The sequence below is a fragment of the Solea solea genome, chromosome 12 (genome assembly GCF_958295425.1).
Source record: "Solea solea chromosome 12, fSolSol10.1, whole genome shotgun sequence".
Lineage (NCBI taxonomy): Eukaryota > Metazoa > Chordata > Actinopteri > Pleuronectiformes > Soleidae > Solea > Solea solea.
In genome coordinates this window covers 14,027,249-14,038,942 of record NC_081145.1, presented here as the reverse complement: position 1 = coordinate 14,038,942, position 11,694 = coordinate 14,027,249, and the positions used below count along the sequence as shown (strand labels likewise).

The following is an 11,694-nucleotide window of genomic DNA, read 5'->3' as shown; positions in this document are numbered from 1 at the left end:
AGAAATAGGAAACGCATGATTTGTGCCACAAATATGCACTTGAATATAATCAAGTGCATCTAATTTTCATTAGATTTCACCATCATTGTCCTTTAAACAAACACGGACATTTAACTGTTTTAACAGTCTAATTCCTGTGTGCTGCCAGCTGTCACTTCCTTCCTCTAGCACTGTGATCCAACAGCCAGCCTTTTCAATTTTTCTGCAGCCCAGCACCCATGAAGCATAAATGTAATCATGCAACTTGTTTTGTGATTCGAAACTGAAAATTAGCACGAAGAGACTCTTCTGCTTTCTAATCAGAGGGAAAAAAAGCAAAGAATAGTGAGACTGAGGGACAACATAAAAAAACAAATATACCTGGACTCTCTTTTGGACATCTGGTGAAGTTGGTTCTGTAAAAAATAAATGGATTTTATATTGAAGAAGTAAAGTTTCAAAAAAAGGGTAGGTGTCAAAATACAGAAAATGTGACTAATAATACTGAAAAAAAAGAGAATTTGTTTATAATAAAACCCAAAAGAATCACATCATCAACTAAAAGGGGATTTCCAGAAATCTACAAGGAAAACAGTCATGATGTTTACATCATATCTTTTAACATAAGGATATGCATATATGCAATAGTGACAACATTCATTCATTGTGTCTTGTTATCCATCATAAATAACACTTCTCACTGACTTACATTTAGATTTTTACCAATTAAACTGTGCTTATTTTGCACTAGAAACAGCAGGGATGTTCAGAGTGACCCTAAATTATCCATCCATTTCCTGTCTCTTGAAGAACATTTGTTTGCTTCACTGTGTCCTCTATGTCCCACGAGGGGTAATTAGCACAACCATTGCTGGTAACACATCTAATTTGTGTGGTGACAGTACCTAGAGAGACACAATGCCATGGCACTGTCACACGGCAACGTCATTTCAGAAAACTGTCATCAATATTCAAAAGAAATAATGTTCGATCGCTGCAACGTCAGTGTCTTCCTTCCTTTGCAAGGACAACATTCAACGCACAAGTCATCGCATCACCTCCGTCACTCTGAAATGAACGTGCACTCACCGAGATGTTTGCAAACGCAGGCGTGATACAAAAGGTTGACCACGTCGGCGTAGATATCGGGCAAGTGTTTGAGGGACATCAGTCTCCTGAGCCGGGAGGAACAGGCCCGCTTGTGAAGCTGGATGAGGATCTTCTCTTCGGACAGCGTCGTGGGACGCAGCTCCACTTTGTGCTCGTGCAGGACCTGGTCGATGAAAGTGCCCTGGACCACCGGAAACAGCAGCTCCTTCATCACCAGCATGGGGAGAAACACGGCTCCCGCTCTCATGACGTGTGGGAAAGGACAGCGCTTCTGGCTGGTGTACTCTCGCAGCCTCTCGAGGACCTTATGAAGGGCCGTCGTCATCTCCTCATTGAGCCACTTTTCTCTGGCGTTTACCCCCAGCAAACATGACACCTTCTGGACTTTGGTTGACGGAGATGTAGGATCAGTCAGTTGCAACTGAGACAACCAGGCTTTCAGCTCCTGCTCTGAAGAGGCCGACACAGATTTAGACACTAGCTTGCACAGGGAATTGTGCAACTCGAGGAAGTGCTTGCGGGCCGGCGTTTGGAGCTCTAGTTTTGGTGCGCCATCGGCTGTTGGCTGCACTGGTGACTTCTCTGGTGGAGGAGCTGGACTGGAATATTTAATGTCAGGGAGAAGGATTCTGACCGCGGTCAGTTTTAAGTACTGGGGAGGAACGTTTTTGAAATCTACGTTGCTCTCAGATACTTGCATTGGAGTACTGGGTGTGGATTGAAGGGTGGCCGCCTGCTCATGCGGTGTGTATGTGTCAGAAGACGAGTGCATCGGTGTGGTCAACTCAACAGGTTTAGCCTCATCTGAAGTCTTTTTTTCATCTGTATAAGAGGCTTTGTATTCAGGCTCATCTGCTTCACATTTTTCTATCACCAGCATGTGTTCACCATCATATAAATCAGCCTCTTCGGGCTCTTGTTTGATGATGACTTTACTGTACTCCTGCTGACTCACAAGAGAGTCTGCAGCGTCATCTGCGTCTGTCGAATCTACTTTTTCCAGTTTGATATTCTTGTGTTTAGGGATTTCTACAACAGGCTGCTCTATTGGAGTATCTGGGCACGTTTCGTGGGGAACTACAGAGACAACAGGCTGCTCTTCATCTCGATCTGGCATTTTCAGTTTGACTTCTGGTTTGATTTTGACTTCACCATCCTCAGAGGACTGACCAGTACTCTGAGGGACTTGGCCTGCAGATATAATTCTGGTGCCTTGCAGGTATGTTTGGTACTGTGCCAAACTAAAGACACTGTCAATAACTGGCATAGGATGTTTAGCAGCGTTATTTTCTACTTTGACCTTCTCCATCACTTCCAGCTTTTGTCGTTTCTTCGAGTCCACTTCACAAAAATCCCTACTCTCTTCTTTTATTTTGATAGGTGGTGATGGATGAGAAACACTTCTCTTCAAACACCCTTTAATAACAGTGGTGCCTGAAGTGGATATAGGACTATTGTTGTTATTTCCTTGTGGGACAGCAGGGGAATAAATTATTTTTCTGACATTTGCACCGTTACTCACAGCTGTGTGGATGCGATCTGAACTCTGACTGGGAGGTCGGGGCAGCCATGCTCCCGGGGAAACAGGAAGATATTTTGGCTGTTCTGGCCATGGCACGTGGGATTCACAGGGGGGATAGTCCATCAGTCTGTTCATGTTCAAACCACCTGGTGGACAGACGTGCTGGTCTACGAGCAGACTGGAGATTGAAGGAAAAAAGCGACTTGTTTTTATGTTTGGTGGTGAGACGCCGGGGTGGTTTGTACATCTGGTTGAACTGGACAGATTCCTGCAGAGGAATGGTGAGGAGGGATTGGGCTGCTCAACATGCAGGCTGGTGTTGGGCTTGTCCTTATGTAGATTGACCGCAGACGTCAAGGGATGGTCCCGATGTTGACTAGATGGGGAAACATTTATGCCATTACTGTGAAAACTGGGAAATGGATGCTGCTTAGTAAGGGGCACTCTGATTTGGCTTGCATTTAAATTAATTCTAGGGACCGCGTAGCATGGATAGTCGAAGCCTTGCAAGAAGGAATGATTTGGCAAGGTTTCAGATCGAGGCAAAGGAATTTCTCCATGAAGTGACTGAGGCACTATGTAATGTTCCCGGGGGTTTGAGATTGTGTGTTTAAGTATAACAGGGACATCTTCTCTCTGCTTACTGCCAATGCTTTTACACTGTGTGCTGTTCTGTGGCTCCTCGTTTGCCTGGGGGTAGTAAAACACTGGGTACTGTGTTAGCTGGCCATATTTGGACATGGGAGAACGCTCCTGATAAACCTCTGAGGTCATATGCTCATATGTAGGATGGGAGGGGTATAAACTGGGGTAGCTTCTGGGGGAGGCCTGTAACCGCTGGCTGCGCTCACTTAAAGAATTTAACAGTGTGCGAGTTGGGGTGCAAGGGTAACCGCTGTAGTTTGGGTCAATCATAGCAGGCAAAGTCCTAGTCGGACTCGGACTGTATGTTTCCACACTGATCCTCTTGAGTGGTTCAGCACTGTGCTCATACTGTAAACCTCTCTGCTGCAGCAGCGTGTCCTGCGTCTTTCTCTCAATGGGTTGCCTTTCAGTGTAATGACCATCACTCTGCATCCAGTCGTGCTGGTAGACATTTTTCGGTATCCTCAGCGAGCCATGCTCCACACTGTATCGTCCCATCACACAGCCCACTTCATTACAGCAAGGACTGTGTCCATAAACTGGCTTAGGAACGGCAAGGTAGATGGAGTTTTCAGACGGAGGAGGTAAATTCTCACCTCCAGTTTTTGGTTCTCCAACAGTCACTGATGCGGAAGCTGTGGCGTTACTGCTCCCAGGACTTTTAGTGTACAAGGCAAACCCCTGTTTTACTGGAGCATGACAGACGGAAGAATGAGAATGTTCTTCTTCTGGAGAATTCTTTTCTTGCCTGTAAAATATGTGGTTGTGTCCCTCCATACCAGATAGGTGACTCGCAGGATTCCGGCCATCCAGCACAGGGAAACCTGCTCCTTCCCTTCTTCTAGGGTCATAAGCAAAATATACCCCGCTGTACTGCAGTGCCTGCTTATGCAAGAAATCTTGCATATTTTGTGGTTTTGGCGGAACTGTAGGTGTTATCGTTCCGTCGAATAATGGCATCTTGCTTTAAAACACTGGGTCAACGAGAGTCTGCATGGAGTGGCTGTTCTTCATGTAGGAACTTTCAATATGGTGGCACGCTGACACAGGCCCAGATCTAGGAATACAAAAAAAAAACAATTACACACTGGAATTAATATATATAATATATGCCATGTTTATGTTACATTAGTGCAAGAGGTCCATCCCTAAGACATCAGCACTGAATACGTCACAGAAAAATGCATCAACATGAGAAACAACAAGCTTAAGGTAGTCAATCAGCCTCGACAGAGACATGACAGTGATGAGTTTAAGCATTATTTTACTCCTAGGAAAGAAAAGTCTTCTTCTTCCCTTTTATTACCTCTACATGTCCAAGCCTGTGAAATATTCAAGAATAAAGAAATACAAGTTTTCTCATGGCTTATAATATTGTTGTAAATAAAAAAAAATATTTATCAAATGATTTGCTTTGTCTTGTAATTATCATTTATTTCCATCCTCAAAGCTGCTGAGTGAGACTTGCTGCTCAACCACATTTTGTTGTATCTTAATATAAAATGACAATAAAAAAACCTAAATAATAACTTGGATCCTGTCCTCCAGACCAAAAAGATATTGAAAATGACAAATTATGTAATGAGAACATTTACATTTATAATTTTATCACCAGGACTAAATTATGTGCGTGCTAATTCTTCTCTAGTTCGGTGAAATCCAGATGTTTCAATACTGAGTAACAGCTAAGCGCTACAGTATCTTCATGTAATATTATCATTAACATCTCTCTCAAGCCCGTGTTTGTTTTAGAATGACTAACAAGCGTTGGTAATGTGTACCCTTGATAATCGCATGTCAAACAATTTTACTGCACCATGTTATGTTGTCTCAAGCTAAGTCACATTCCAGTTCAACCCTACTAAACTGACCAAAACTATGGGACCATGTCTTGTTTCACAACTCCTGAATCAGGTTAGTTTCTCAAGCGGTAAAAACATGACAGGAGCTGAGAGGCTATCTGCGTGAGTCAGGACCATGAGGACATTTCTCGTGCACGCCTCATGACATGTTCAGCCAACGTCAGGCTCGTCTGCTCCTCACGTGAGGCTTTCTGAAAGGACACAAGGTCCATATTCCAACATTTTCTGCTGTGTCACTTTACTGTCGTAGCTGTTGTGCATCCGCCTCCTGTCAGTCGTGACATAAAACCCATTGCACTGTGTGCAGTGTGGTAATGGTAACAGGGATTCATCTGTTTTAATCGACTTGTTTGGTCCATAAAATGAAACAAAATGTTGAAAAGGCGTTCAGTTTTAATGATTTCTTTGTTATATTCAGCAAATAAACCAGAAAATATTCACATTTAAGAAGCTGAAATGCTTGTTTTAATTATTGGAAAAACACTCTTAACACACTTAAGTAAGTAACACTTAATTAGTAATAAAGACATCAAAAACAGCAATACTGAGACACAGTGTGTGGACATTGTGTGAACTCATTTGACAATGGTTTGAATTCATTTTCTTATTTACAAGTTACGCACTACAGCTTTAATTAGTTTAGGGGTTTTTTATCTTCTCAATGTAGGCATGCAGCGCAAGCCAACAATAGGATGGGTTAAATGTAGAGAAAGAATTACCCTGAGGGGAATGTATATTAAAGAAATTGTACAAATATGCTTTCCAACCAACTGTGGTTGAAATATGAACTTTTACTCTGGTTTGTTGATGAATGCAAGACCAATACAGAGTCACACAGAGTTTGTACAGGAATTGAACAAAGAAAGGATTAACATCAGTGTCTTATACGTATGTATGCTTATGTATATGTATATATATACACATATATACATACAGTATATACATATATACACATATATACATAAATATACACATATATACACACATATATACACATATATGTGTATACGTACATATATATACATACATACATACACATATATATACATATACACACATACAGTATATATATATATATACACACATATATATATATATATATATACACATACACATACATATACACACATATATATACTGTACATATACACACATATATATACTGTACATATATACACATATACATATATGTGTATATATATATATATATATATACACACATATATATAGTGAACAGGAGTGGATTGATAATGGTTCCACTGTCTCCGTGCGACGAGAACAGTGTTCTTAAAACAGTCAGATGAGTTCAGAAAGAGTATGTTCATGCACATGCAGAGGATATGAAGTCATAAGGAACACATGAAATATGAGATAATGGCAGGTCTGTTCTCCGTACTCACAACCCATGTCATATGGGATGCAACAAGATATAAAGTGAAATCAGACTTTCCCTCTACATCACAGGTTAAACCTAGAAACAATACATTGCTTCTTTGGTGAGCCTTTAAAAAATGTTGGAATAAAAATGGGACACAGTGCTGAAACAGCCTTTTACAGTGTGAAATCGGACTTACTGTGATATAACTAAAGTCATATTTCATGGATTTTTCCCCCCAATCACCATCACACTGAAAAGGTTCAGCTTTACTTTTACCAAAGTAGAACTCATCTGGTGAGCACATAGACCTTATCTATTCTGCGTTTTATCACCACAAGCCCTCACTCTAACATAGCTCCTTTTTAATACCCACCATTCTGCAATAAAACGATGATTCTCACTTACTTTACAGCAGAATTATTTGGTTTATTGTTTATGTAAATGATCAAAATATCTGCAGATTCATGTTTGATCTGCAGATTAAAAATGTCTGCGTTACTTCAATTACACAATGGGCCTTGATCGTGGCAGACAAGCACAGAAATACATAATCAAATTAATGGTGGCTGTTTTCCATTTAGTTTCCTCATTCATTCGTCACGCTGTCCTGACTTTGTTGAAGTGAACCATTGTTACTATGGAAAATCAACCGTACCTTTCGTACTGAAACATGTCACATCCTAAAGTGATCCAGAATAATATATCTGCAAGGTCCTGCGGGACTTGCAGATCTGGACTGACAAAACTGAGTGCTGACTAACTTGACGTCATGATGGTTGACAAATAACAGAAGAATGCAGATGTAGCAACATCAACATCAAGAGTTACTTAAGTTATCTATCTTGTTACATCAGCTATCAAACAAGCAACATTCACTCTGCGAAAATAATAAAGAGTTGAGGCCGCAAAAAAAGCATTTATTTCTGGATCCAAAAATCAAACACCAAGGTGAGAGTACAGAAGTACACGGAAACATAAACGTTGTGGGCCAAACACGTTGGGGCCAGCTCCTCCCCTGGCCCCTGTTCATATCATCACAATATAGTGGTTTTTCCACCATTAGCGTTTAACAGTTTTAATCGGGTCTAGCCATCTTGTTTTTCCTTTTTTTTTAAACATTTTACAAAACTCTAAGGAGAGTGTTTACACCCTTCTCTGATTGGTTGCATGATGTTGTATAACCTCCCCTGAGGAGGTGTCATCTGTCCCTCTTCCTGTTAAGACATTTTTGGGTACTTTCCATCTTATTCCATAATTAATAGTGCAGTAATGCAAGTCATTTCTTCATTTTAATACCGCAGTAACTTCAGGTGATTTCTTCATATTCGCCCGGTACACTAGCACAATCATTTATAAGATTCTCATCACTATAAGCTTGTTTCTTTAGTTAGAAAAGAAGTAGAGAGAAAATGCAGCAGTGGTGCCAGTGATAATGGAAGCGCTGGAGGCTGAATAAGCTCATTTAAAATGTGCATGTTATGAGCCACAGTTTCAGATCATTTATATTAAATATCAGACTGACAGGGGATGTTCACTGATTTTGTAAAGATGACGGGTTATTGTTTCAAGAAATTAGAGAACGGAAATTATAAACACTATGGAACCACAAAAGAAATAAATAAATCAGTTACATTACTTATTTAATTTACCCTTTGCTTCTTGATATCCTAATTCTAATTCTCCCAGAGGCACCTGAAGGCAGCACACAATCTTTCTGACAGACAGCTCGTAGGAGGAGAAAGAAAGATGACCTCATCACTTGATTAATTCATAACTCTGTCACACAAGTCTTTCTGCACAAACCAGCCAGACAACAAAACCACATGTCTATTCTTTTTTCAATTCTTTTTTTTTTTTTATAAGTAGTAAATTTCCCTGTCCTCTCCAGTTTACTCCACTAATGGTACCATATCTGCCAGTACCGCTGTAACAGCTGTATCTGCTCCAAGAAACTTAAATAATGTCATAGTCTCTGACATGTCTGCAGGCTAAACTTCTGAAAATTCAAATTCTCACTGTATAACCCCCACAAAGGCATCAATTACATCCAGGGTCGTGACAGCTCACTTTAACAGTCCAGATGTTATCAGTTCATCCTGTTGACACGTTTCTGAAATGTACAGCGCAGTGGTTGATCTGCATGTAGCGAATGTGGTTTACAAGCGTGCAAAGAGGAAACAGCTCAGTGAGGGTTTACAAGTCAATAGTTAAAACGGTGTGCGTGCCTGTGTGTGTGTGCGTGTGTTTTCTGTTACCTCTTGGTGACCTTTTCTGGTATAAACACTGAACGTGTCAGGACCAGTAAACATCATGGGGTCCAAAGCCTGGTCCTGACGAGGCAGACCTCAATTCTAAGGCTCTAGTTAAGATGCAGACCCAGTGCGATGAGAGGTCATAAGGGGGGGCTAAGCCCTCTCATAAGTCGCATATTCTGCCCACTTTGTTGACGCTTTATGTGTCTATATTTACTGTTAAGGACAACAAAAGTATGTGCGACTCTAGGACTGCACAGTTGTACTGTGCACATAGCAGAAATGGACGTCCCAAACAGCTGTGCAGCCGATTCCAACGGACTGAAAGTCATTCACATACACAAAATAATATTTAGTGCTGTGCTCATTGACCGTACTGTACATGTATATCTTACGGTTTCCTCCTACAGTGAACCAGGAAATAAGAATGCGTTAATTATCCATTGGGGAGCAACTCTGCGGTTTCCAAATAGAACTTCATTTGAATCCAGGTCTGTGGGAAAATCTGCCTATTTCTACATTGTTCCAAGCAGCTCATGGTCTCGATCTCTGGTTTCAGATCTTGTGCAACAGAACGCGATGCCGTTTTTTTGGAAAATGATGTTCCCGATTATAGGAAGGCAGACGATAAAGCAGGACACATATTATGAGCGGACACCAGTGTGACAGCTGGTGTCGTCCTGGTTTGGCACAGGTCAAAATCACAAATCTCCAGGCTTCACATTCCTATGGCTGACATGAATATTTACGCCTCTACACGTAGTTAACTTTGAAGTAGCAGTCTATAATGTGATGGAGCCGGTGCAACCAATTCCTTCTAAATCACAAATGCTGACCCCTCTGTCATTTCATCCTGGATCTTAAGGTTTTAGTTGGCCTGTCCAAGTGAATGGGACTCAATGGAGAGTCCTGACAAGAATAGTTGTACAAACCTCTGAGTGTGTGTGTGTGTGTGTGTGTGTGTCTGTAGGGTAAGGGTGATAAAGTGATGTGACTTCCGAAAGCAAACCGTCCACAAGAAACCCAAAGCACGTGTTAGAGGAATGACTGTGCTCATATGTGAAAGTTCGCAATCATTAATCGGATGATTAAATAGTCAGCAGGGTCGAGAAGAAGATGTCAACAAGTTCACGTGACATGACAGTAAGAAAAAGAAAAAAACTGTTTCGAAATGAGCAATTCAAACATTGTCACGCTCAGACATAAAAAAAAAACGGGAACTTGCAACTTTAGAAATGATTTAATTAAGTGGTTTTGTTGCGTGTATGGACTCACGCACATTTGCGGGGGTAAAGAGAGAAAGCGCATACATGTTTCATGCGTCTCCGTGTGCAACTTCACACATTGATAACAGAACAATGTGAGACGAACAAATGAAGTGCAAGTGATCGACTGTCACAGAAAAAAAAAGAATTAAAAGTGAGTTCACACTGCGGCTGGAAACGCTCCGGACGCACTGATTCATGGATGAAACATTTCCACATGTTCACATCACGTTTGCCACCATTTGTTTCCCACTTTCCTTTCCCTCTTTCGCAACACATGATCTGATACTAACGTGTCGCGCATGCGGACACGTGACGGCTGCTGCAGCAGCAGCGGCAGTAAATACAAAGTTCTTACCTCGCCGCTGCACTGATGGCAATTAATGGTTTCCACAAAAACTCCATGAAAGGCAGCTTGTGAGAACTGCTGCAGGGGGGGAAATGGGCTGTCCTGCCCCGCTGCCTGGTTCTGGACTTGTCAGGCCGGATGTAACAGAATCCCACGGACTGAAGAGCAGCAGGGGGAAAAAAAAAAAAGGCCTGGCAGGAGGTTTGAATAGCGTGACCGAAGTCCACGCGGCTTTTGGAGAAGTTAACCAAGTGAAGGAAAGACAAAAGGAAGGAGGATGGTCTTTGATCAATAGGCGGAGTCACACCCTCTGACTGTCTGTCTGTCTGTCCACAGCTTGTTTTCTTCAGCTCATGTGTTGTTTTCCTGCTGCTCACTTTCTCTTTTATTGGCTGCACATCCAATTCTGCAAACACCAGAGAACGCACGTCCTGTTATTTCCTATGTCCACATGATACAGGTGTGTGTTATTGATTTCAATACTTCTCTCTTTCTTTTTAAACGTGTTCCCAAACCAGGAGGGGGTTTCCTCTCTATCCCCTTTGAAAATAAGAAAATAATCCTTTAATAATCCAACTTTAGCCATTAGTTTAACATTTTGGTTCACTCTGTTATACAGGATGTTCATTCACAAACAGTCCAGGATGTAGTGAACCACACAGCACTTTTATTATTTACTTCTCAGACCTTTGCTTCCTCTGCATTTCAACTATGGACGAGGGTGAAAGAAAGAAAGAAACATGATGATATTCTAGTGGCAGCATAGTTTTTTCCCTTAAACAACACAAAAGGACTCATTTTGTCATATGAGATGCGCCTGAACATTGTCATAAAGTATAATATCAAAGATATTTACCATCTCACAAAAAACCTAGTATAAACTATTAACATGAGTATGAATTATGTATGTAACACAGATGCCTTTAATAACTTTCCGTGTACACACTGTTGTATATAAGCTACAGGCTATAAAATATAGATGTATAAATTACAGTGTATATATAAGTTAAATCTCTGGTTTTCATTACTTGATTTCTTTATTTATATTTACATTTATATTTATTGTTCTTTTTCTCGTTTTTTATTTGTTTGTCAAACTATTATTATTATTATCATTATTATTATCATTACAGCCTCACAGGTCTTGACTCCATCTGCATGAATAAGGCAGAGAGAAAGTCAGAGATTAGGAGTTATCAGATGTTGTTTCGATTCAAAATGAACTTAAAAAATATATATATATATATATATATATACTTTCAGGTTTTCCTAAAGGAATTCAACAGATCATTTTTCCATATAATACAATTCTACAACATTTAATTAAATGCA

The 11,694-nt window shown here is 40.7% G+C and overlaps 1 protein-coding gene across 3 annotated transcripts in view; it reads right to left on the bottom strand.

Annotated features, from left to right (window-relative positions):
* Positions 1 to 10,699, bottom strand: part of c12h15orf39 (chromosome 12 C15orf39 homolog) — a 13,486-nt gene extending 2,787 nt beyond the window's left edge. Inside the window, exons 1-3 of one of the 3 annotated variants that reach the window (XM_058646444.1) lie at positions 10,372 to 10,699; positions 1,069 to 4,313; positions 1 to 395 (exon numbers count right to left, since the gene is read on the bottom strand). The exon at positions 1 to 395 is cut by the window's left edge and continues 128 nt beyond it. In XM_058646444.1, coding sequence (XP_058502427.1) covers positions 70 to 395; positions 1,069 to 4,216 — 3,474 coding nt within the window. In that variant the 5' untranslated portion in view covers positions 4,217 to 4,313; positions 10,372 to 10,699 and the 3' untranslated portion in view covers positions 1 to 69. The remainder of the gene's footprint in view (positions 396 to 1,068; positions 4,314 to 10,371) is intronic. The other 2 variants (XM_058646445.1, XM_058646443.1) reach the window with 2 other exon arrangements.
* Positions 10,700 to 11,694: the final 995 nt, after the last annotated feature.